At 40.7% G+C, this 26703-nt stretch overlaps 1 protein-coding gene across 1 annotated transcript in view; it reads right to left on the bottom strand.

Annotated features, from left to right (window-relative positions):
• LOC105939192 (collagen alpha-1(XI) chain) overlaps positions 1 to 26703 on the bottom strand; it is a 69413-nt gene that overhangs the window by 23693 nt on the left and 19017 nt on the right. Inside the window, exons 2-36 of the mRNA XM_012881266.3 lie at positions 23967 to 24134; positions 23772 to 23863; positions 23503 to 23624; positions 23209 to 23371; positions 17664 to 17786; positions 14926 to 15036; positions 14707 to 14838; positions 14556 to 14603; positions 13088 to 13129; positions 12847 to 12909; positions 12683 to 12757; positions 12123 to 12206; positions 11977 to 12033; positions 10856 to 10909; positions 10699 to 10752; positions 10519 to 10572; positions 10372 to 10425; positions 10238 to 10291; positions 10105 to 10149; positions 7419 to 7472; positions 6740 to 6784; positions 6611 to 6664; positions 6484 to 6528; positions 6354 to 6407; positions 6200 to 6244; positions 6039 to 6092; positions 4862 to 4906; positions 3786 to 3947; positions 3641 to 3694; positions 3503 to 3556; positions 3374 to 3418; positions 2549 to 2602; positions 2395 to 2439; positions 1301 to 1354; positions 237 to 290 (exon numbers count right to left, since the gene is read on the bottom strand). Coding sequence (XP_012736720.2) covers positions 237 to 290; positions 1301 to 1354; positions 2395 to 2439; positions 2549 to 2602; positions 3374 to 3418; positions 3503 to 3556; positions 3641 to 3694; positions 3786 to 3947; positions 4862 to 4906; positions 6039 to 6092; positions 6200 to 6244; positions 6354 to 6407; positions 6484 to 6528; positions 6611 to 6664; positions 6740 to 6784; positions 7419 to 7472; positions 10105 to 10149; positions 10238 to 10291; positions 10372 to 10425; positions 10519 to 10572; positions 10699 to 10752; positions 10856 to 10909; positions 11977 to 12033; positions 12123 to 12206; positions 12683 to 12757; positions 12847 to 12909; positions 13088 to 13129; positions 14556 to 14603; positions 14707 to 14838; positions 14926 to 15036; positions 17664 to 17786; positions 23209 to 23371; positions 23503 to 23624; positions 23772 to 23863; positions 23967 to 24134 — 2513 coding nt within the window. The remainder of the gene's footprint in view (positions 1 to 236; positions 291 to 1300; positions 1355 to 2394; positions 2440 to 2548; positions 2603 to 3373; positions 3419 to 3502; positions 3557 to 3640; positions 3695 to 3785; positions 3948 to 4861; positions 4907 to 6038; positions 6093 to 6199; positions 6245 to 6353; positions 6408 to 6483; positions 6529 to 6610; positions 6665 to 6739; positions 6785 to 7418; positions 7473 to 10104; positions 10150 to 10237; positions 10292 to 10371; positions 10426 to 10518; positions 10573 to 10698; positions 10753 to 10855; positions 10910 to 11976; positions 12034 to 12122; positions 12207 to 12682; positions 12758 to 12846; positions 12910 to 13087; positions 13130 to 14555; positions 14604 to 14706; positions 14839 to 14925; positions 15037 to 17663; positions 17787 to 23208; positions 23372 to 23502; positions 23625 to 23771; positions 23864 to 23966; positions 24135 to 26703) is intronic.

Here is a 26703-nt window from a genome sequence, read left to right as displayed (position 1 = left end):
TTGGCAATGCTTTTATACAACCTCATTAGCCCATAATTGAAATGTAACTGCGGTCAATACTTCACGTTCAAGGCGTGATCTTCATTATGCTGAAAGTAACTTCTGAGGCCAGGAAAAGGATGTTGTTCTAAATTTAGAGTTTGACTAGCAGGTCTGTGCAAATGATGTTGTTGTTGTTTTGTTTTGTTTTTTTCAAAAAGAAAATTTATCTCATAAAATTTCATAATGTCACTCACTGGCTCTCCTCTCTGACCCGGATGACCCGGAAGTCCATCCTTCCCAGCTGGACCCTGTAAAAAGATCATCCGAAAAAAGACAGACACAAACTGGCATTTAAAAATATACAAAAAACTACAGCTGCTGAAAAGAAAGCAAGGATTAATTTTAAAAAAAAACAACACTGACTCTAGAGCAGGGATCACCCACATGGTCCCTGCAGGCACCAAGTAGCCCCTGAGGACCACACGTGGCGCCCACTGTTCTAAAAACAGCACAACCCACCAGTGAGCTGCATCTAAAACTTTATATTATTCTGTTTCTCTTCCTGTTTCTTCACACTTGCATTTATATAGATTTGAAAACAACAATATCTACAGCAAAGCATGAAAAGCCCTTCACATGACACAACACCAACCAAGTCGCTCCCAGTTTCAAAAAGGTTGGTGACCCCTGCTCTAGAGAGCACAAAATACAGCTCCAGCATTTTTTAATTGATTGTAACAACAGAGCTTGAAAAATATAACAAACGTTTTACTGTAAAATAAAATCTAAGAATTCTACATTAACAGTGCTGTGTTTGTATGGTTTGGCGGTTCTTTTTCATTTAGTAAAGCCAGTGAGTACAAACAGAGATGCTAACATCAAACAGAAACCACTGTGAACGGTACTTTTACACAACTTAAAATTAAATAACCGTCACGTAGGACAATCCAATTCTTCCTGCAAGCTGTCATTTTCATCTTATGGGTTAGAAGGCGCCCTTTTCTATGGCAAAGGAAGCCTGGTTAACAAATGCATGTACATGGATGTGGCTAGAACTTGAAGGTCAGATTGCAACACTGTAATTGTTAACATATTGTAACATATTGGTTGAGAAGGATCAAGTTGAACTTTGGTTCTGATTCTGAATTATATATCTGACTCTGTTTAATTGATCTACTGACAGCTGAAACTTACAAATTAAATTTTCTATTAGAATTTCAGATGGAATTTTGTCTTTTATATGTTTTCAGGGGCTTATAAATCAGGTCCAAATTTGTGTATCTTTTGTAAACCGAGATTGTGTTTTGTAATTGCTTACGCTTGATCCTTTAGGTCCTGGTTCTCCATTCATTCCTTGTGGCCCTTGAGGTCCCTAAAAAACAAAAACGCTGAATGAGTAAATAAAGAAGTGATTAATACTTTTGTAAATGGCTTACAGTGCAAAGGTTTGGTCCCATGGCAGCAACAAAGGGATTTTTATGTGACAGAACGTCACCAAAATAGTCAAAATGATTGAAACGGAAGGAAGATGATAGATTCAAAGCTTTTTACAAATAAAAATGTCAAAAGTTTCACATGAATTTGTATTAAGCTCTTCCAAGTCGATACTTGGTGGAACCACCATTCATTGTATTGCATCGGCAAGTATGTTTGGGTAGGTCTGTCCAACTTTGCACATCTAGAGATCAACTTTGCTCCTCCAGGGTCTCCTGAATAGTTCTTTGAATAATTAGTCAGTTTAGGTAGGCAACACAGTTGTGCCATACTATTTTGTCTTTCAGACGGCTGATAGAGGAGTGCTCAGTAAAATGTTCTAAACTTGGGATATTATTTTATGACCTAAGCCTGTTTGATCACTGATTCTTAAAAAAAAAAAAGAATGCTTTCAAGGAACAACTGTCTTTATACTGAAATTAAACTACAAACTACTAATTAGCTGCACTGGATATTATTTAGGGTGGGGGCCATCAACTCCATTTGTCCGAGGGCCACATATATTTTAATAAATAATTATTTTATATATAAAATAAAAATATATATTATATATAATTTATTTATTATATAATTTATTATAAATTATATATACTTTTTCTCCGCTATGCTATTCCTGAATTCAGCAATATTCTGGGGGCCGGATGGAAAGCTCTGGTGGGCCTGATGTGGCCCATGGGCCGCCAGTTGATGACCCCTGGTTTAGGGGGTATCAGTGGAGGTCGAAAAGAAATACAAGTTTTAAGAGAAATACGTTCAAAAAAACATGTATTGTATTCCTTCCACAACAAAATATTGTGCTTTGTTGGTCTATCACATGAAAGCTCAATAAACTACACCGAAGCTTGCGTTTATAAAGTGACAAAATATAAACAATAAATCAAAGGTCACAGATGTTTCGTGAAGCACTGCATATTTTACCCTTTCTCCAGGAGATCCTGGGGGACCATCATGTCCTGAGGCACCCTGACAGGATACAAGAGGGAAGCAGAACGTGAGCGTGGTGACCGATAGCAGAGCAGCAACACAGGTAACAGAAACATGTTGCTGCTGGCTCAGGTGAGTGTCAGCTAACCTTTTCTCCTGGTTTCCCCGTAGGACCTCTCACCCCTCTCGCTCCTCTGGCACCCTGCCAGAAATAAAACACACACACGCACACGCACATAATCACTTTTACACAAAAGGAAAGGTGCTACTTTGAATATGTGCTAAAATGAGAAAGAAGCCGTGGTTCAAAGACAGAGAAAAAGCCCTCCATGTTCTCCTAGAATGATCACGTTTTAACCCATTTTACTGAGATGCTTCTTGACTTTCTCGTATTTTTTGTAAAACTAAACAAAGACTTTTGAAAAAATGTCAAAGTCAGCAGTTGTAACTGACTCCTAATGATACATATTTATACATATTGTATAATAAATATCACAACTAGATCGGTAAGGTTATGTCAGTAAAAAGATTTTAGTTAAAAAAGCATTTTCAGAACCACAAAGGAAAGACGACAGAAGGCCCCGGTAGGTTTGTGTTGATAAGGGAGGGATTTGGTTGCCTTTATTTACGGTTCTGAATGTCAAGCGCTAAGAGGTGAACATCTACACTGCAAAAATGGAACTAGAAATAAGTAAAATGTTCTTAAAATTAATGTATTTTTCCTTGATTTGAGCAGGTAAATAAGATGATTTGCCAATGGAATAAGATTTTTGCACTTAAAATAGGAACAATTCATCTCAATCATATTATCTTAAGTGCAGGATGTCTAATAATCTTATTTTAGGGGTCAAAATACTCATTCCATTGGCAGATAGTCTTATGTACCTGCTTAAATCAAGGAAAAATACACTAACTTTAAGGACATTTTAGTTATTTTTAGGTCCGCTTTTGCAGTGTAATGCTCAAGACTCACATTTGGACCTCTCTGGCCTGCACCTCCTGCTTGTCCTGCTGGACCCTGGTAAAATAGAGGGGAGAGATTTATTAAAGCAAAGATTTCCCAACATATAGAACAGCCATACATCCTAAATGCTCCACTTACTTTCTTCCCTTTCTCCCCAACGGCTCCCAGAGAACCAGGAAATCCATCAGAGCCCTGCAAAAGGAAGATGACAAACACATAAGCATCATCTGCTGCAGCTGTATAAATAAATAAAGTCTTATTCTCAGTTTATTTTACCTTGGGTCCCTGTCTTCCTGGATATCCAGGTAAACCAGGAACCCCCAGTTTCCCCTGAAAATGCAATACTAGTTGAGTCACCTACTAGAGGAAGGGGTTTAAGACTGGTTTCTTTTTTTTATTTCTGCCCTTATACATCACGTACCTTCTCTCCAGTAATACCAGCAGAACCAGCCTCTCCCTGAGAACCCAGCTGCCCTTTGGGACCTTCAGGTCCATCTTCACCTCGAGAACCTGTAGGTCCATTGTCTCCAACGTCCCCCTTTGGCCCCATCTCCCCTTTTGCTCCTGGAAAACCATCTTCTCCCTGCAAAGTAAACCAGTGGAATCAAAACAGGGGTCACCAAGTAGCCCCCGAGTACCACATGTGGTGTCCACCAGTGAGCTGCATCTAAAACTTTATTTTATTCCGTTACTCTTCCTGTTTATTCACACTTGCATTTTTAGCCCGCGTCCTCACTAAGACTAAGAAAGTAGAGCACATCACCCCAGTTCTAAAGTCCTTCCACTGGCTCCCTGTATCTCAGAGAATAGACTTTAAAATACTTCTGTTAGTCTATAAATCCCTGAATGGCTTAGCACCTAAATACATTACAGACTTGTTATCAGTGTATCAACCCTCCAGACCACTCAGGTCTTCTGGCTCCAGCCTTCTCTGCATACTTAGAACCAGAACTAAACAATGGAGAAGCAGCATTCAGTTTCTATGCTCCACTTATCTGGAACAAACTTCCAGAAAACTGTAAAAGTGCAGAAAGCCTGAGTTCCTTTAAATCGAGATTAAAAACACATTTGTTTGAAATTGCCTTTGAATGCTCTAGTTAAACTGCTTTACTGTTTTTAATGTTCTTTTTTGTTTCTACATTCTATCCCTATTTGCTTTTATTCCTATATTTTAACCATGTAAAGCACTTTGCATTGTCTCTGTACTGAATTGTGCTATATAAATAAATTTGCCTTGCCTTGCCTTGCCTATAGATATTTAAAAACAACACTATCTATAACAAAGCATGAAAAAATTGTTTCTTTTACATAAAGTTAAGACGAACTCTGACTCTTCTAGTTCAAAGGCCAGTACTGGTAGCCCCTCTTATGACACAACGGCAATGAAGTAGCTCTCAGTTTCAAAAAAGGTTGGCGACCCCTGGTCTATAGGTTGAAAAGAGTGACAGCCTGATACGCTGAAAGTGGAAAAATGACAGCAGGTGTGTGGCTTTTTACCTTCTCCCCCTTGCTTCCCTTTAATCCCCTGATTCCGTCGGCACCCTGTCAAACAAAAAGATACAAAAAGGGGTCAGAAAACAGAAAATAATATCAGCGGCTGGTTCCTACTGCAGCAGTTGATGAGAGGAAATGTAAAACTCCAACTTACTGAATGACATCACTGCGTTGGTTTACTATCTTATATACCCTGAACTTTTTTTTTCACTTTTTGCCACATAATGATCAGATTTTTATATATTTAACAAACACAAAGTAGCACTAATTGTAAAAAAAAAAAAAACAGGAAAAGTGTTCCTGTTATAGGTAAGCAATGCTACCACCACCATGCTCCTCCATGGGGTGTGCTCAAGGCAAAGTACAATTTCAGTTTTCCACCACACACAGCGTTTTGCATGTAGGTCAAAGGTTAATCCTTGTTCTGATGTGAGAGAAAGTAAAAAACAAAAGAAGTCTGTTCCACTGTCGAGGTGCAACAGTCTGTGAAACAGCAATCCCCTCGAGTTTTCTATCAGGTCCTTGGGACTGTGATTAGATTTTGGTTTCAGGACCGGAGGATTGCGGGTTGGAGTTTATGTCGTTAAAAATACCGTCAAGCTGTTTTGACGCGTCTTCAAGAGACATTCAATAACAAATAAATTCCTAAGGTTTTGGCTGAATTGCAGAATTCAGATGTCCAATCAGTTGCCTGATCAGAGGAACGATGCTCTTTTCGGGAAAATGATCAAACCACTCTTCTCAGAGTTCAGCTAAAGCAAGTTTCTCGTTCTCAAAGGACAGATTTGTCGAGTGCATGGCTATCAGATGTCATCTCGTTGACAGATGTTTCCACACCTGAGCTGTGGGTATCTGCACAACCTCCAGAGTTACAATCTCTCTACTTAATGGTCTTCTTGTCTGGCCAGTCATATTACATGGACAATTATGGTTAGTAGGTCTGCGGTTGTATACTTTTCCCATTTTCACATAATGGATTGAACAGAACTCTGTGAGTTGTTCAAAGACTGAGATCTTGCATAAAACCCCAACCCTGCAGTAGACCCCTCCAGAGCTTTTCTGATTTTTACTTGTAAAAGGATGAAATAGGAAAAAGTTAATGCCGTTTCAGTACTTTTTCAAAGGGCTTTAACCCTGTTGGTAGAAAACAATGAAAACCCTTCTATTTAGCATTTCCTACCTTAACTCCCCGTTGTCCGGGATATCCTACGGGTCCCTGGACTCCAGGAGGACCCTAACATTGATCATATAAACGTGTTGAAAAATAATCCACATTGTAATATACTATAATTGTAATAATATAGCATTAAAACTACAAAAACAAAGTCCATAAAGGCTTACTGGCAATCCCTTTTCACCCGGAGTGCCTTCTCTTCCAGGATGACCCTTTAGACAAGCAGACAATTATTTAGACATGCAACTGTCATTGTTATGTTGGGAGTAGAGGCTCAGGAATGCACCAGGGGTCTGTAGAAAAACAGAACATGGAACGTACTGGGGGCCCATCATTTCCAGGTAAGCCTCGCATGCCTTTCTTCCCTTGAGGCCCCTGCAAGACAGAGGTAATCCAATCGATCAAGAGATCTTATCCTAGAGTAGAAATTTAGCAACTAGAAATCACTTGCCTTCTCTCCTGGCAGTCCTACTAGCCCCTGGGGGCCAGGAAAACCCTGCAGATGCAATCCTACATTAATCTTTGAACCTAAATCATGGAATTTGTTTCAAGCGTGCTTTTTTTTTTCTCGCACATACAATGATTCCAGGGTTGCCTTGCTGTCCGGGCGCTCCAATTTCTCCTGGCGGTCCCTGTTATGGGAAATGATTGTAAAGGTAGTGGCCAGATCGGGCCCCTTCAGGGTCATGTAAGTTTATCGTACTCACTATGTTGCCTTTTGAACCTTGCACCCCGTCAATTCCACGAATGCCCTATGAGAAGAGACAGGATGGCATTTAAACAAAAAAACAGACATTTTCCTCTGCACCCTGAAGTGCATAAGGTGTAGTTTCTGATTACGGGTTGTTCCCTATCAGGAACCTTCTGATATTTTTCATTGCATTGCCTGGTGCGTTTAAACAAATGCCTTTCAAGCCCCGCAAGGGATTAAACCGAATTAAAAAAATGTTGAGCCGAGCCGCTGGTTTAGATGTGCTTCGGCGCGGCTCGAGACCTTTTCTGCTTAATGAACCAGCATCCAAAGCGTCCATGTAACGTACGGAAAAGGAAACGGCGTTATCTGATGTTGACAAGCGCTTACTCGTGTCGCTACAAGCACAAACATCAGTTAGACACAACTGAAGACGCCGCTCGGGGCGAGCAAACAGTCGTTTTCTCCGATGAGATAAGCATCGCATAATACGCTGTTGGCAGTCCAAGAAGAGCTTTAACGTTGTGATTAGGAGGTAGACCCCGGCGATTAATGTGGCTTGGCTGCAAAGAATCAGTGTGGCTCCGCGTGTAAACCCAGCGGCGGCGTCTGTTGTATGTGATAAAATTCAGTGTGGAAAGGTGAATGTTGTGTGGAGCTCTTGTGGAGCCGGAATGCGAATAGTTTACACTTACCGGCAAGCCAGGATTTCCAGGGCGACCTCTGGGGCCATTTAGACCTCGGGGACCCTTGACATACAGATCAAAGTTAGACAAGGTCATAAAGATGAAGACGCGTCCCCTTAAGGATCCATCGTTTTGAGCTCTTATGGTGAGCATTAGTGTCACAATCTAACTGTTTTCAAATGTTTTATTGAAAATGTACTTCAATAAATTATACTTAGATTTGACATAAAGACTTAGGACAATTTATCTCAGTCTTTTCCAAGCATTGCAGAACAATGTTTGTTTTTTCTGAATGAAAGTTAATAACCTATATCTCCCATAGCTAGATTAAAAGAAAACTTTGCATTTCATTATCCATCTGTTGCATACTATACCTTACTGATATATAGTATGTGTGTACAAATCTGATGATAAATTTGCAACATATAGAACTACTTTTATGCACAAATTCAAATATATACAGTACCCTGAGTAAGTTAATTTAGTTTGACTTTGTGGGTTTCTTGTAAATTGTGTCTGAGTCTGATCCAGGGGTCTGATCAAAGCTTTTCTAAATGAGCAGTATTTGAATTTCTGAACAAGTTCAACTCCAAATGCCAGTTGCTGGGGTACTGTTTATAATTTTGTGTCAGCTGCACCCTCATCGAGTCGTAGGCCACATTTTCTGTGGCCAACATTTAGAAGTCGAGCCTTTAGTGAGCACAGTTTGCAAAATTAAATTAAAGGCCATATATATATTGTTATTTTTAACCCAAAAAATATGGGGTTTCCTTCCTGAACAATCTAAATGTTTTCCATCATTTACTAAGACATTTGCAGTAAAAGAAAGCGTACTGGCTGCTGCATCATGCTCTCTGTGTGACATTTTTACTTTTGCAGAACGTGCTCAAACAGCTATTTGTAGAAAAAAAACAGCTTTTTCTACCAGTTTTCCTCACACATGATTAACTGAAACAACCAGAAATGTGTCACGAGAGGAATTATCAACAAGTCATATATAAACAGAGAGTACTCATACTCATGGTAGCCTTGCACCTTGCAAACAGCTGCATGAAAACTCCGCTTCTTACTGACATTAAATTTGACTTAAAGTTTCTTGTGGTCAGTTGGAATTATGAAATTATTTATGTTAGCTTGATGCAGAGAGAATTCTTTTACTTTCTTCAAAGTCATAAATACAAAAGTACTAAGACGAATCTGCCTTTAAACAACGTGAGAAAGCAAAGATGGTGATGATATTAATATGATGATGTTTATAAGCTTTATCAGCTTCTGTTAATTGTTATTATAATTAAATAGAGGCCTCACACAATGCATGACTTTGTAAAGTGCCTTGAGATGACATGTATCATGAATTGGCACTATATAAACAAAATTGAATTAAAAAAATTAAATTGAATACTTGTATAACATGGGAAAACCAAAAGAAATCAGTCAAATTATTAAGAGGAGAATTGAGGATCTCCAGTTCATCTTTGGGTACAATTTCCACACACGGTATGTGAAGGTGCCACGGAAATGGCCAGTAATCAAACCGTTTATGCAGCAGGTGGGTTCTTTGTCCCAGAGGAGAATGGGTTTCGGTGGGAGATGTTAGCTTTAACCTCCAAACAAAAGCACTTGTGAAAATGCTGACTGAAGCTGGTAAAACACCATCATCCACGGTGAAATGAGTTCCCCGGTGACATGGGCTGAAAGGCCACTCAGACATGAAACCAACGTAAAAAGACAGATTACAGTTTTTCAAACGTTCTCAGCATCAAAGACCTTCATTTTTGGAGAGTTGTCCTGTGATCTGATGAAACTTAAAGGGTTTGGTCATAAGGACCAACGTAAGAAAAGGGTTGACACTTGCAAGTCATAAAGCAGCATCACAACTCTGATGTACGGCGGTGACAGCATCACGTTGTGCAGAGGTTTTGCTCTAAGAGGGACTGGTGCACATTTTTAGACGGTATCACGAGTAAAGAGCATCATGTGGAAATATTGAAGCAACATCTGCAGACAGCAGCCAGTAAAATAAAGGTTTAGTACAGAAGTGGCAAAGTGAGTATTTGCAATTATGAAGCCCTGATTTAAATCCCATTTAAAATATACAAATAAATGTGTGCAAGTCAGGCAGCCCACAAACCTGACTCAGTTACATTAAGTTATTTGAGGACAAATAGGCTGGAAATACAGGAAGAAATTGTAAGAAAGTTATGGAAGCAGTCATACAGTTTCAAAAGCAGTCCAACCTAATGTTCAGAAATGTATGTTAAAAAGGAATAGCTCAATGAATCTTTCGCTGTCTCTCTCTAGCTCCTTATTTTGTCATTTCATATAAATATAAATATTTTAGGTAATCCAAACTAACCATGAACAGAAAAGTCTGATTTTGATGTCAGACAAAATGGAAATCGTGGTTTATTGAGTGTATGGAAATATCTGCCTGTAACTGTATATTTATGTAATATCTATTGTAAAGCCCAGTCAGGGTACAACAACAACCATTGTTTCTACTTTAATCAACTTTATTTAGGTTTTATGTTTACTTCCTTTTCTTTTACAGTCAACTAGAAATGTCTAAACTTTGTGCAGAAAAGGAAAAAACATTTTATACTATATAAATAATATATTGTGGTGTAATCGTGGTTAAAGCTGAAATCTGTTTAGAAGATTACCAGCTCTGTAGAAATGAGGCATAAACACTCACAGGATCACCTGGTTGTCCTCTTGGCCCAGCTGGCCCCTGGGAGCCCTGTTAATACATGGAAAAACAAAAACTCCTTAGTCCTCCCATAAAAACATCTTCATTACAAATAGCTACACCTGTCCCGACTGCTTACCTTTTCTCCCAGCTCTCCTGGGGGACCTACAGGTCCCGGCTTCCCCCTGTCGCCCTGAAAAAAAAAAACACTACACTTAGATAATTGAATCACAGACTTGATGTCCCCTCACTCATCCATCCCTGCTCGAGTACCTTGTGTCCTTTGTTTCCTGGGAGGCCAGGTAAGCCGTCAAAGCCCCGGTCACCCTAGTAAGAGATGCACAAAAAACAGCAGCAAGTCCAGATTTCCTGAAAGGAGAACGGGAAGAAGAAGAAGAAACGTGTGCGACATGAGCTCACCTTTGTTCCAGTTTCTCCTATCGCACCACGGCCTCCGTCTGAACCGCCCCGGCCCTAATAACAAACACGTGCTTTAATGAGCCGCATCACAATACAACTCCAGGCATAATTTCACAACTACTCAGTGGGACGCGACCACGATGACGCCGGCAGACGACACGGCACATCAGCGGTCCTCACCCGTTTCCCAGGTCTTCCACTCTGACCCGGAATGCCCGGCAGTCCTGGAGGACCCTGGGAGAGAAAAAGGTGAGAGAGCGACCTGAGCTAAAAACGCTGCGGCCGGTGTAATTGGAAATGACCGGGAGTTTTTTTCTGAGCGCAGACGTAAACTCACCGTTGATCCCATTTCACCACTGCTGCCTTTCAACCCCGGGGGACCTGTTGCACCCTGACATTTGAAAAAAAAAAAAAAAAAATCATAATAATAATCACATTTTCACCAGACCAATACCACAAGAAAGCCAATATGAAACGAAGGATATCTATGCAGTAAATAAAGTATATTTATAGTCACGTGAAAGAGTTAGGACTCCCCAAAATTGTGAATGAATGAATATGCAGTCTTATAAAGATATGTTCACGTATCTTTATAAGACTCACAACTCTCACAACTTTAAAGTTGTGAGATGTTTGACGGGTTTTCAGTTTCAAGTCACCCAACAACACCTCAGGGTTTTAGGGAGTAAAGGATAGCGATTTGAGCTTTTGACTCCACTACAGGACTTTTCATTTCTTAATTAACAGTCGGTTATTGGCGGGTTTACTGACATGTTTTGGGTTATTATCATGCATCAAGCCCCAGTTATGTTTCATATTTATTTATTTAGTTAGTTATTTTAGTTAGTTAGTTTTACAGATGTTTTCTCATTTTCCTCAAGCCCCTTCTGATTCTGGTGAATTCATGGTGGATGTTATGCTGATGAGTTGGTCAGGTCCTTATGACCATGATCCATAGGTCCATTAAACAGAGGTGCAGAGTCAACTCAAACATCAACGGCAGCCAATAAATAGATTGTATCTATTTGTAAGTAATGTATTTTGTCTCTGCTAAGATTTGTCCCACAAATAGGCTATTCTGTGATCATTTCGTCATTCGTCTTGATTTTTGAAGAGCACTTCTTTATCCCACGCCTGTTTATTTGCAACTTCAAGACTGGTCGTGGCCCCATATTTAGGAACCACAGATTTAGACCTCATTAAAAGATCATAAATTTGGTTCCTCGGGGGGGACTAAAAGAATTAAATAGAAAAGAAATGAACAATGTCTCAAGACATTTTAACACTACTATTTTAAATAAATAAATATCTAAATATATCCAATGTTATGAAACTAACAGCTTGGAGATGCTTTTGTTTACCAAAGCTAAATTTGTGCAGCTACATATGCACATCTAAATCTGCATGAGTTATGCAAGCAATAACAACTTAAGTAACAACACGTTTAGGGTGACTCACCAGTGGTCCAGGCCTTCCTCTGAGACCCAGCGGCCCTGGAGGGCCCTTCATTGCCAGCTGGGAAAGAAGCTCATTCTTATTCATCCTCAAACATAGCAGATTTAAATGGGCTGTGGTCGGTGCACTCTAACGGCATGTTTGTGTACCTTTGTCTGCTGCAGGATGGCCTGAGCCTGAGCCTCCTGTGCAGAAACCACAGCGCCTGTCCTCGGGTCACCGCCGGACTGGAACTGAAGGTCAGAAACAAACAATGACTCAACACTCCTCCTAGTGGCCATTATAGTCCACTGTCAGTCATGATTTGCATTAGGAGGTACCGTCCACAGAAGACGCAAATGAAACAAAAAAAAAGGAAAATAAATGAGGGGAGTCACAATATGTTGTCCCAGCACAGGATTCAAAAGCTTAAGATTATATGCATCCAGAACCGCTAAACTTGCAAGTCCTGACCACTAGTCATTTAACCAGATTCCTGCAAAATGTCTCATATAACATAAAATATAACTAAATAGTGAATCAGAGTAACTGGAAAGCCTTCAAATACAAACAGCTAGTTTACTCCGACAGTCTCGTCTTTCAGTAACAACTCTGAAACTTTTCCATTTGCCCTCAGGGACGTCTATAAGTTGCGTAATAGCACCCCAGCCACAGCAGCTCAGCAGCAGCTTGCAGGGCCTCTGGGAACACAGTAATATCCGTCTGTTACCGGTATGAGCATTATGTTTCCTGGGGGACCCGGGATCCCATCAGCACCATTCAGGCCCGGCCGCCCTGGAGGACCCTGACGGCAGAGAGAAAGAGATGAGGGCAGTTACAAAGAGACATCGGTGTGTTCAGTCGCTCGCTCTGCACATCGACAGCAGGCCTAACCAGCTCTCCAGGGTCTCCTCGAGGTCCCACTGGTCCTGTGATTCCCGGAGGCCCCGGTTCTCCCTGCGGATGATCAGAAACAAATATTCGGTGCAGAACAAAATATACTGTTTATCTTTGAAAACCTATTCTACATTCCCTGCTGTTGTTGTTGTTGTGAAGTCTGCCCCTGAGAAAAGAGGTGAGGTACCCGTAGAAAAATGCGTTTCTGGTTGAAGGTCGCACTATAAACTTAACCAACCTCAGGTCCTGGAGGTCCATATGGTCCTGTAATCTGGGTTCCCTGTAAAAAAAAAAAAAAAAAAAAAAACAGTCACCAAAACAAAAGGTTTCAGATGTTTCTATAGGTTAAGAGTTCAGACAGATTTACTGTCTTCAAACGCCTAAATGTTTCAGATCAACAAATTGTAATAATCACACAGGGATGACAACAGTTAATCCAAATTGAAGTTTTAAATGACGATCTCATTTGTTAAGGCAAAGGCTAGCCAAACCAACCGGGCCCTGTGTGAAAAAGTAACAACCCCCTAAAATCTAATAAACTGTCATCAAGCATTTGCAGGAACTGCCAACAAGCATTTTACATTGTGGAGGAATTTTGTCCCACTTTTCTTTCCATGATTCTTTTAATTTGCTCACATTGGAGGGCTTTCATGCACAAAGGGTTTATTGTTATTGTTGTTGTCTCTCCGATTTGTTTAATTTCGGCCACAGTGTTTTTTTATATAATGTCCTTGCAAAACATTCCAGACTGACAATTAGTTTCATGTTTGTTAATCTAATTAGTTTAGATGTGATGTTATGTGATGTGCTGCCTTTGGAAATATTTTGGCCTACGTCCTGTTGTCAGTCAGGTTCTAACAAGGTAATTTCTTAGATCTTACTAGTCATGCATTAATCTGCCATGGTTGTGCCAAGTACAATTAACCTGTGGAGCAATTGCCTGCTCACATAGGGCCAGGTTGGCTCGAATAGCTTTGTGCACACTATTTGTAAGGAAATAGTGTGCACAAAATGTAGTTTTCAAATATCAAAATTTGTCTGAGGATCTGAAATATTTCTGTGTGGGAAAAACAAATGTGTAAGGGAACAATGTACAAAGCGTTGCTCTCAAAGCTAATGCTGATATCTGAGGAAATGTTGGTTTAGGATTATACAGTAAAATGAGAGCATAAAAATAATACATCCTAGAATAGCCATCCCTTTAATTTGAGGATTTAACAAATATTAGTAAAAAAAAAAAAAGACAATGCTTGACTGACGCACTACATACACATTTTACATATATATATATATATATATATATATATATATATATATATATATATATATATATATATATATATATATATATATATATATATATATATATATATAATTTATTTATTAGTTAAACTGTGTGAACAAAATGTATGACAGGTTAAATGTCTATAGAACAGCTTATTATTGGTGCTTATCAGCTACAATTAATGACTATTTTTAAACCTAGGACATGCTAAGAACAGCTACTTTCACCAAAACAAAATACAATCTGGGGTTTCAATGAATAGGTTTGTGAGATATCTGTCAACAATAGCTAAAACAAATAAGTATCTGTCAACCTTTCACAAGCCTATTTTAGGATAATGATAGATTTCCTTTTAAATTATGGGTGGTTTTGTTGTTGTTGTTGTAAACCGTTTTATTCTGTGTGTGTTTGGTTTTCTTACCAGCCCCAGAAAGCCTGGCTCCCCTTTTTGTCCTTTCTCTGGTAAATTCTGATTTTAAAATATTTTAGAGAGATACAAAACATCATTACTGTACATGAATGATTTTATTGATTTTGTTTTACACTTATATAAATTGAGCCGTTAACTGCACCTCTGTGTTAAGCGAGTACTCCCGTTCTCTCGCCGCGGGTCCGTAGCGTTCGTCGTATTCTTCGTCGTACTCCTCGTACTCGTTTACATGGTAATAGTCTGTGGTGTTGTCATAGTCCTCGTACTCCACAAACTGCACGACACACATTTACAGGTGATCGAATCATGGAGGACAAGAAAAAGTAGAGGGATGGTTGTTGCTCTTCCCACTGAGTCTCACCTCATACTCCGTCACATTAGGACCTGCAGTCACAGTAGACACCGAGATGTCGTCGTAGAAGACGCTGTAGTCAAACTCTTCCACTACGCGTTTCTTTGGTGTTCCCTCTTCCTAAAGAGCAGAAAGGGGATGAAAACAGAGGAAACAAAGTCTAACTAATGTATTGTTTCTGCCAAACTGGGACCATAGGACCAAATAGAAGCTACTTTACACTGTTTATCATCCTGAAATATGTGTTGGCCTATCTAAAAAAAGGTTTTATGCGGGTCAAACAAGATGAAATAAAGTGAGGACTGGGCCTAAAAGTGTCTGAAGCAGGAAAGATGGTGGAAACAGAGAGAGCTGATTGGCTGATCCACCACCTAAACAGTGGAGGAAGTGAGCACATAAACGTCTGTAACAATCATACAATTATTAATATGTAGATAAGATAAACTTTATCATCCCCATAGGAGAAAATTTATTAGTTTAAGTGGCCGGAGGCAACTCTAGTAACATCATTTTATCAAGGATAACTACATGATTGGAAAAACACTGGATCATGAACTAAACGTGGAAATAATGTACAGTCTGATACAGAGGAATTTCAGTATTGTCTGTAAAATGCTCTCAAAATTTTTTAAAAGAATAAGAAAAAGTCACAGTAAAATATAAATAATTACACACTCAAGACAAGTACAATAAAACACATTATTTACATAGGTGAAAAATGGTGAGAAAGTATTTGCTGTATTGTACACGATGATGTCAGAAGCCTAAACGTTCATCTGGAAATTCGCTTGTGTGACGCCTTCTCCTCTATGAGGCTCCAGGCCTCAGGCTGCTGTACATTGATCTGTGAGGCAATGCCCTTTAAAGTCCACCTCTTTGCACCGTGATCCTGGGAGCAATTTCCCTTTCAACGCCCCTCTATTCTCCTCCTAGAGCTGTGCAGATGAAGGCGCTGCTCCTCTGCCAAATTTGGTTTCCCCCACTTTTAAGTTTCATCATAGAGACACACGTTTCTTAATCCAGTTTAATCGCTTAGTTTCCCTTTATAGATTACTAGGATTGTTTTTGTGTTTCTTTCTTGTTTGTTTCTTGTATCAACCAATCACAGCTCTTAAAAGACAGCGTCACACCTAGCAACGGGGTCAACCACACCTAGCAACGGGGTCAACTACACCTCCTCACTGAGACAGGAATTTGTGTCGCTCTCAGCAGCTATCTGAATCGTCATTAAGCTAAAACTCTTTGGCAGGGATTTTTAGGCCTAAGCTATGAGCTCTCTGAGAAGACTAGGGATATTTGTGAATACAGGCCAAACTGTGAATACAGTTTACAATTTATTTCTTTGCTATATTGCATATGTATTGGCATGAAGGAGGACACACACCTCATGTTAATGCACCATCAGGAACTGCCTCTCGTTTGAGGTAAATGATAAGAGGATTGTATTCTTAACTAAATCAACTTTTTATAACAATATGTCAACTGGCGACATTTTGCCAACACAAAAAGCACAAAGTGGGCATTCTGCTTTCCTTAAAGTTCCTCTATGCATGAAAAGTAAAGGAACTTTGTGAAAGAAAAAAGGTCTAAAGGGCAGATTTGTCCTGAAAATAATCTTTCCGTTGGACATAACCAAGTTGACCGTAGGTGTTAGCAAGGAAATGTGTGATTTTACCATGGTTTTACTTTTTTGTAGCTTCTCTCAGGACAAAACCCCTACTGATTTTCACAGATTTTTGAGATTTGATTTGAATATAATTCAAATTATTGGCCAAAAAAGGGCTGTGCTTGGACTTAAACGTCTACAATACAGAAGTGCAGTCTTCAACTTCTCAAGTAGAACAAGTACCATTATGTGCAATGAAAGAATGTGCAGTTTCCACTGCCACTGCAAAGCTATTCTAGTGACACAGGCTATTAGGGGATAAAACAGGTACTGAAGAACAGTGTGTGTCAAGTGGTAATAAAGTTTAGAACCAGAACACAGATTACAAACGTTACCTCAATGCTTCCAGTATTGGGGTGTTTTTCTATTACATTTTGAGTCTCATGCATCCATTCTTCACTGTGGATAATGAAGGGAGGACCAGGCTTCTCATATAGTGCTTTTAAATTCCTGGGTTGAGTGCCAGTTTGTTAGAGCTCCAACAAACTGGCTCACTGCTTAAATTATCATATAGGTCTTCACATCGTGATGTTACATTGGTGCTAAAGGAATTGTTATTACCAAATTTGTCATTGTGTTACACACTGATGCCCTTTTTTCCAGTCTTTTGCTCCTTTTTTAACAGAAAAATAAATATGACTATTGTGAGCTACATGCCCCAACCCAGCTGAAGACAAAACGTAGTGAAAACTACAACATATGCTCTTAAATTAATAGGTCAGTATTATGTTTTGCATTTCTTCTCTTCATGAAGTGCAGTTCTGGCAGTGCGCCAGAGAAAGAAAGAAAAAAGTTAAACCGAATAAAACGTATGCGTTGAGTTGTAAGCCAGATGGTGAATCTAACGGCAGCAGAAGGAAGTGATTTGACTCTTTTCATAGAAGTCAGAGCATTGATCCAAAGAAAAAGGCAAAAAAATAAAAAAAAGTCATGGCATGTGCTTTGATGCTAGGAAAAGCCAGACAGGGGGAAAAGTAAAGGATATTCTAAAAATATTTGATGAATTTGATGTTTCAGAGTATTTATGAAGTAGAGCAGTAAAATTTTCTAAGTGCATGAGTCTTTTTAGAGGAGAACTTACTTCTTCAGTCTCTAATGAAATGCTGTCGTAAGGCAAAGGAGCATCACAGTCTGGGATGTAATCCTGACAGTAGGTCTCCGCTGCTCGGGGATCGTCAACGAACAGCAGTTGCTGGATTTGTCCCTGTTTTAAAAAAAAGAAAAACACGCAGAGAAACTTAGAAAACTTCAGGAATGCACACAGACCTTTGCAAAGCACATGTCACCACGGGTCCTCACTAAGCTGCATGGTATTAATAAAAGAAATGACAACACATGCACATGTCGGTCATGTCTTTATCTTTAAATGTGCTCATATAGTCAGATCAAAGTGGCCTAACACGCTGTTTTTATTGTCGCTCTGCAGTTAATCTTCTCCAGAGCTTCAGCCTCCGGTGGCGCCAGCGCATTGCTTCCACACCACAGACATCTTTTCCTGTGTCTGTTTTACACGTCTACATGCATGAGCGGTGCGAGCCAAATACAGCAAGGAGCTGCGCGGCTGAACAGATGCCCCACCTGACGTAAGATAAGGTCACGGCCTGCACCTGAGGTCTGTCGAAAATGACCCCAGGCTGAAGTCAACAAGCCAGAAACGACCCTTCTAAACATCCGGAGAGAGTAAACAGCTGACAGTTCTTTCAGGCTGGACTGTGTTAATGTCTGAGATACTTACTGATGCGCTCAAGAGGCAAATATTCACATTAAAACGTTACTGCACAAGTGTTGGCACGTAAACGTTGTGGGCACTTAAGGAAGTTGCGTTTCATCCGCACAACCACTGGAGGGCGGTATAGAGAGATACGACTTTATGTCTATTTTTTTAATACATATAAATTATGTGACGGATAAATCTCGGTTGCGTCAGGAAGGGCATCCAGCGCCAAAGCTCTGCCAAGTCTCTGTGTAAGTTATAATGACTTCCTGTAGCGACCCCTGAATGAGGGAAGAGCCAAAACGACTCAGATAAATCCATCATGCATTTACAGTACAACCAGAGGCAGTTTCTAGGGACAGATTTCTATGTAAAAGTTGTAAACAATGCTTATTACCTTTTTGTGCTTTGCATTAAAGGAGATTGAGTTTTGGTATAATAAACTAGTTTTGATCTACAGTATGAAGGTCTTTAATTTTTTTGGACTTTTACTCACTTTCTGTCCAGTCCTGTGTGATCCTTAAAAGTGTGCGCACAGGACAAGAGTAAGGAAGGACCTGTCATCCCTAAAATTAAATTTCTCCAACAAATCATTAGCATCACAAAGGTTTTCTTTTCAGAAGGAAGAGGAGAAAAGCAAAGAAAGATCTGTATCATTTAGATGATTTTCTGTTCCTTGCTACTTTTTTAGTAAAAAAAAAACTGTTTGGGAATAACCTTGTTGATGGTAAAATACTTTTTCACTATAAGTGAAACAGTTAGGTTTAGTCATTTTCATAGGTTGAACTAAGAATAGAACAACAAACTCTCTTTGTGACAGCCTGCCAGCCTATAAAAAAAGAACAACAACCTTAAAACAACCGTCCTTAAACCTGAAAAAAGAACTTTTAAGACCACTAAAAGGATAACAAGAAAGTTTGGGTCCTTGGGAGTATAACCCAAAACAATGTGTCTTAACATCTTTTTGACTACATCACATATTAAAAGCTAAATGATGACAATGGAAAACCGAACACCCAGGCATCCACACAGACCTTCTACTCGCCTCACATCTTAACTTCTCACCCCACACGGTGGTCACCTATAGCCCCATTTACACTACCCTTGTTAAACCGATCCATGCCGAGACCAGTCCGAGCTTGGATCAGTTAACCAAGCCGAGCCGACCGTTTACACACCACGCTATCTCGGTTCCTTGGTTGCTCCTCGCCTCCTAGTGGCGATCTGCGGTACTGCTGCTCTCTGGGAATGAAGGCGGAACCAAGCAAAACAAAACGGCAGCGCCCGTAACATTCAGGATGTTATGCTTGATATTGTGATATTTCGGTGTTTACGGAGAGTCAGGGGAATAAGGCAACCATTGGTGAGCTTACTTGTGAGAGTCGGCTTTTGGGACGTGGATAAGACAAACAAACGTCTAATAAGGATTTACAGACGCAGGAAACGACGACAGACGCTGAGGTTCATCACACTGCTAATCAGAATCATCTCTGGAAACCATGTGGCACGGTAAGGAAGCTAGTATTTTTATGAATGTCTGAAATTTGTCTGAATGAAGTGTGAATCGGGACGTGCAGCCAGACACACCGGAAAACCCGAGGAAAGTCAGCTGACTGTAAGGGGATGACGCGGTCTGCTCATGCGCTCTTCGTTATCAGATAACCGGGATTTAAAAAAAACAGTCCGAGACCTCCCCAGGAACTGGACTGCATTTAGCGCGGTCCGGTTATGTCTAGCGCGGTTCAGGTAAGTCAGCTGACCATTTACACACGAGAGTTATCTCGGTTACCGAGCTCGGACTGGTCTCGGCTCGGTTAAAAAAGTGTAGTGTAAACGGGCCTAGAAAGGGTCCAACTCCAGCCAGGTCTCCCTTACCCTTCCCCCCTTTGCCTTGTTTCACAAAAGTGACCCGGCCTCACGATTACGGACGAAGTAAGCCATTCATCATGGTCTTCCCCTCCGCGTCTCACTCATTAACCACTGGAGATGCATCAGCACAACCCGCGACTGCTGTACGTCTATCAGGAAAAAAAACACATTTTATTTTGGTTTATTTTACAAGAATCCTGGCGTGCAGCTGCTCATATTTTGATTGACGTTTTTGCTTTTCCGTATCCGACCCAGTCAAATACGGGGCATTCTTTCAGTTAATTAGTGAAAAATGCAGCACGGTCCCACACCAATCAGGAAACCTGCCCCCCCCTGTGTCGGTGACAGCTGGAGTTTACTGGTGGATAACGGGATGCTCCTGTATCCTTGAGTCGGGACGGTCATGCAATCAAACCGCCGCAGTAAGGTATGTTTATTTGAAAGAAACGTGACTGGATAACTAGTACAATTATAATGTCAACAAGGCAACATTTCTCCCAATAAGCAGTGGTGTAATCTCTAGTCCCTGTGTTGTGGTTTGCTGTGCTTAGTAGCGAAGGTTAGGGCAGTCAGAAGCTCAGGGTTTTTTTTCCGCACACTACCGTGAAAACGGCCGTGTTATGTCTCGCTCTAAAAGCATAAATCCTACAAATTCCAGGCGCCTAATTGATTTTAAAAGTTGACATTTTACTTCACCACAATAGATGGACGCTGCCAAAGCTAGAACTATTAACAAAACAGCAAAACTGACTCACCGGAAGTTCAGAGACAATATGGCCCCGCCCATCCCCGACTTCCTGAATAAGGTGAATAGTCAGGAGTTATGGGTCATGGCCAACAGAAAAATATAACAGAAGCTGAAATGAGCTTCCTTCATAGGGTTTCTGGGCTCAGCCTTAGGGACAGAGGTAGGGGCTCGGCCACCAAGAGGAGCGTGGAGTAGAGGGCCTGCACCTTTGCATCTAACCACCTCAACAAACACATTAAACTGCATCACAACCTAATGTGGTTAAGAGGGCTGATCTGAATGCCTCCTGGGTGCCTCCCTTTGGACACTTTCTGAGCAGATTCCACTTGAAGTAGACAAGTGAAATCTTGCCGGAGGGAGTACATATCCCTTCTGGTTATGGGATCAACTCGGGATTCCCCAGAAGTGGCTGGAAAGTGCCGGGGGCCAAGACAACTACGGGCCAGGAGATCTCATTCTCACTTATCAACAACAATGCTTTGTTTAAAATCTAAAGACAAATGGCAGGAAAACTCAGCATGAACTGAATACAATCAAACAAGAAGACAAGAAACTAATACCACACAGGCCGTTCAAACAAAATTCAGCAAAATTAGATAGATGTCAACTTTTTTGTGGGACTATGGTCAGGACTCTTTTCCTGGCCATAAGAAGTTTACCACAAGCTTTGTGGAGGACACAACAGACATGTGGATAGAGTTGGTCTGATCCTGAGACCAAAATGTAACCTTTTAACTCTAACAACGCAGCCTGACCACTCCCTCCCTGCTATGAAACATGGTTTTGGCGGCATCATGATGTGGGGGATGATTTTCTCCTGCAAGGACCGTAAAAGTGGTCAGACTTGAAGATGCATGAAGCATGACAGGGGGAAATGTAGAAAGAAAACCTGCTAGATGCAGCAAAAGACTTCAGACTTAGCAGAAGTTGACCTTTCAGTTGGACAGCAACCCTAAACATACATCCAGAGGTGCGACTGAATGGTTCAAATCACGTATCAGCATGGCCCAGTCAAAGTCTAGTCCTAAATCTAGCTGTGAATCTGTGGCAATGCCTTGAATGTCTTATTCACGAACACTCTCCCTCCAATCTGAATGAGCTACAGTTATTTTACAAAGAAAACTGGGCAGAACTTTCAGTCTCAGTCTATTTAAGCTTGTCTCCCCTGTCACTTCCTTGCCAGAATGTCGCTTTCCTTACGGTGCAACTTCCAGCTATTTCCTGTCCTTCCTGCTTGTCTGTGTTTCTGACCTGTGTTCTGTTTCCCGGTACTAACCCTTAGTACCGGGAAACTCTGTGTTCTGAGTTTGCCGGTTACTCGGACCTGGTGTGGACCGAAGTCTCTGAGTCCCCGGTTCTGGACTGCCACTCGTGCTCGGTTCCCCGTTTGGATTGTTTCCCCCGCTCTGTGTCTGATCCCTGCTACCCGCCCTGCCTGTCTCCCTGCCGGACTCCATCAAGGACCGCTTCTGTTTGTTCACTCATTTAATAAACTGCCTAAACATCTCCATTGTGTCTGGCTGAATACTGGGTTCACTCCTATTCATTCATCATTACACTTTAGGCCGATGCAGTCCATAAAAACATGAAATACATTTTTAGACAGACACTTGTTTACAACACCCTGATTAATAATTCAATTCAATTCAATTTTATTTATATAGCGCCAAATCGTGAAACATGTCATCTCAAGGCACTTTACAAAGTCAAGTTCAATCATATTATACAGATTGGGTCAGATTATACAGATTGGTCAAAAATGTCCTATATAAGGAAACCAGTTGATTGCATCAAAGTCCCGACAAGCAGCATTCACTCCTGGGGAAGCGTAGAGCCACAGGGAGATAACCGATAAAAACGAGTTTGTGGCGAGGGCAGCATGTATAATCCTCCATTGGAGATCACCAGTTTGTTTTTTTAACTGGCGGCTTGTACAAAGTCCACCACTGGGGTGTTTTTCTCTCCAAGTCTGTCTGTCCAAACACAGATTGCTCTGTTCTGCAAGTTTCTCTGATTAGGACAAAAATGTCTAATCATTCAAGGGTTATTAAACTATTCTGCAACAATTAGTTTTCGTGGGACGAGTAACATTGTATTTTTCATCGACTCACTTTCTTCCATCCTTCCATTTTCTAACACGTCTATCCCTTGCGGGGTAACGAGGGGTGCTGGTGCCTATCTCCAGCTGTCAATGGGCGAGAGGCAGGGTTCACCCTGAACAGGTCGCCAGTCTATGGCAGGACTCGCTTTCTTATCCATCTTTCATTTCATCCTTAAAAGGCTGCGAAGACTCACCTCGAACACCTCCTCGTCCAGCAGCCGCGTTCCGAACACAGTAACCCCGTCAGTGCTGACCCGGGGCTCAGGACCTCGGAGCAGATCCAGAGTCTCCACCTTCTCACAGTCTAAGAAGAGACTCACCGACTGGCCCTCCACACTGTAGGCGATTCTGTGCCACCTGGAAGCAAAGAGGAGAAGGAAATTCATCTCTTGTACAAGTTGCATGTAGGTACCGTTGTTTTTGGGTTTTTTGTAGAACTTGAAAAAAAAGAAGGTGTGTATTCTGTAAATGTCCGTGCAGTTACGCACTTGCCATCAGCCAGGTTGACCTTTCTGAAGGTGGGGTAAAGTTCTGGAGTGGGCTGACCCTCATGGTCCTCATACAGGAAAACAGGAGAGCGAGCGAGCTCTAAGCCCAACTGCTGCGTACCCTGAGGAGCACCAGACACAGAAGAGCTTTAATGTATATTTCTGATATTTTAATATTAGAGGATTTGCATGGGCAAGCTAGTAGTCCGTGTTGTTTAGCTAATAAGGACGAACTATTCCACGGTGTGAACCCCGTTGCCAGTACATACCTGCTTGTCATACAGGGAGAGCAGAAAGACTTGTGATCCTTTTACAGCTTTAACTGTCGTCATGAGGGAAAAATTCACAGGAAAGGGCGAATCTGGTGGGCAAGGAAGGAAAATCAGAACACGTTTACATGACAATGGTCTTTTTTTTTGTTCCACTGCTACATGAACCCCTCGGGGTTTTATCAAAACCTAAACCTGGAAAGAGTTGCTTGGTGGGCGCGCTCAGTTGGATCTTCTTGTTGATCTTAAAGGAGAGGTCAGTCTCCTGTCGTCCCGTCCTGCTGGTGCACAGTCCTGCCTCCAGTGACACGCCCTCCATGTCCTCAGAAAACTCAAGAGTCTTTATAAGGTCAATAGGATTAGCTGCAAAGACAGAAAATCAACACTGTAACATATTGGTGTTTGTGGTTTGGATGAGGATCATATTTTTGAGATTTATCTAGTTAGAGGGGATAAAATTATAGAAAAAAGCACTCTTAGTAAGACGTCTAAATCCCCCATGTTAATTGCTTTCAGTTCTGCATTAGAATAAGATGATCAGTGTTATTCATTTCACTGATTAGGGATGCAAAGTTAACCAATACAATACCCAAAGGTCAATGCGAAAATTAAGGAACACATAAATAACTCCGGGGTCTTGCTGCTGCTGTCGTATTGAACCAAACATTGGGTTAGAAACGATGACCTAGTGTGTTGGGTTAGTTAAGAGATCTGTGAACTGCAATCGTTTAAAAAAAAATAATAATAATTAGAACAAAACTGATGGAGTTCTGTGAAACACAACCTTGTGCTAAATAAACTAAGCCACCCTAAGGAGGAAGCTCATTTCAGCCACTTGTATATTACAGATCACATTCTTTAGGACATGACCTGTATCTCTCGCCCATAGATAAGAGCCAGAATATAGAAGGACCCATAAATCAATAATTCAGCTCTACCTTTGCCAGGACTTTTGCCAAACATCTCCACCACAGCAACCCAGTTCAACCCACACACCTGTCTGCTTCTCTTCATGAGCTTGCTGCAGACAGCACGACTGCACAAGATTACTAAAAGCTTTTTGGTGAGTAGATGTCCAGCATTTTTCATGCCTGATACTTTTTCCTTCCTTGTCTAGCCCTTGTTGGACACCAACCAAATTTTTAGTTATCTGGACCAAGATCTGGATTATACCACGACCAGGAGCCATGCCACGCCCCTGGGTTTTGTCTGCCCTGTTTCTGACCCTACCTGCATGACCCAAAACCTGCTTCCCAGACCCTAGTTTCTGTCATTCTGCCCGTCTTCTCTGCGGTAAGTGAGGCAGTTCTCACATCGGTCTGGCCTCCTGCTTGCTCCTGCAGAGGATCTCTGATTTGATTGTTCCAGGTTTCATCATTAATAAACATTTTAAATGCAATACAACATCTGGCCCAAACATCAAGTTCCCTGCCTGCCTCAGTCTTAATAAGGACAGACCAAAGCAGCATTCAATTATTCATTATTATTACAGAAGAACCCCCAATTCATGCAACTAACTTCTGCTCTAATCCACCGTCACACATGAACAAGATAACGCTCATACAGCAGGTCTTGAAAATATTCAGTATGTATCAAATTTAGCACCACTTACGGAAGAGGGACAAATCAGATTTTTTGGCAGAGGTGAAAATATCGGAATTGGGCCGTTTATTTGCCAGCAGGTTGAAGGTAACCTAATACACTAAGATACTTGAACTTTTCCTGATGAAGACACTGACCCTAAACCACAAAAAATAGCAAACGTCATCAACAATGAAGACCAGAGAAGTCCTGTGGAGCCAGATCCAGCGGGAGAAATTACCACGGGCCCGTCGTCTCTGGGAATGAATATTGATGTTAGGTGCAACACAAGCGTGAGGGGTCTGGGCATATCACTGTCCTGTGGTATAATCTGGATTTTGACACAATTTGTTATAGTAAAACCTATATTCAATAAATTGGAATATTATTGAATGCTTCATTTATTTCAGTAATTCAATTCACTAGCTGAAAAACATTAGATAGATTAATTACAGAAAGAGTGTTTTTTTAATCCTTTATCTCTGATAATGATTGTTTTCCTCCTGCCGCTAATTAAAACAGGACATTTAAAATTCAAACATTATAACAGACAAATAAACATTTTCAATAGAGAAATGTGGGCTAAATGAAAAATATGTTTATTACCTGCTTATCTCCAGAAAGTACTTTCTATCTGACAACCGAATCTTAGAACATATGTTTTAATTCACAAAGCATGTATTCCATAAACTTCTGCTTTTACACTATTTTGGTACTTTTATATATAAATCCATTTTAATTGCAGCAGATTCAAATGTATTATTGAAGAACTCAAAACAACCAAGACTTACACAACAAGTTCAGTATCACACCGGTTTCATCTGCATACAATGAATTAAATGTATGAAGCAGCAGATTGAATAATTGATTAATTGAAAATGTGTTTTCTTCAGGAAAACATTATTACAATGTTCTCTTTTTTTGCAGTCCAGGCTGATATAATTGCCTGATCACTTCCTAAACACCAACACCTGTTGCTTCAGTGTTTAGGAAATCTGTGAGCATCTGTGAAACTGCTTTTCAAAGCTAAACTCTTCTGCAGCTTGTCGTTATGTTTCCTGTCTGCCTTTGCAACTGTGCGACAGATCCAACACACAGGCACCCCAAACAACAATAATTATAAATGCAAAGGTTACCAATAAAAGTCACTAAAATAAATGCATTTTAACAAGGACTTGGGGTACAGCCAAGCAGACGAAATGCAAACAAGGATGCATAAAAAGTTACAGAACCAAACATGTGTGGCAGTGTGTCCTAATCTGAGCACGAATCAACAACATCTGGAAACATTCGAATATGGACTCTGCTTGGATAGACTAAACAGCATAAAGACGAGCCATGAAAGTGGTCT

This window comes from Fundulus heteroclitus, chromosome 5 (assembly GCF_011125445.2).
Source record: "Fundulus heteroclitus isolate FHET01 chromosome 5, MU-UCD_Fhet_4.1, whole genome shotgun sequence".
NCBI classification, from domain to species: domain Eukaryota; kingdom Metazoa; phylum Chordata; class Actinopteri; order Cyprinodontiformes; family Fundulidae; genus Fundulus; species Fundulus heteroclitus.
Note: the sequence above shows the minus strand (reverse complement) of the source record. Positions and strands in the feature narration are given on the sequence as shown.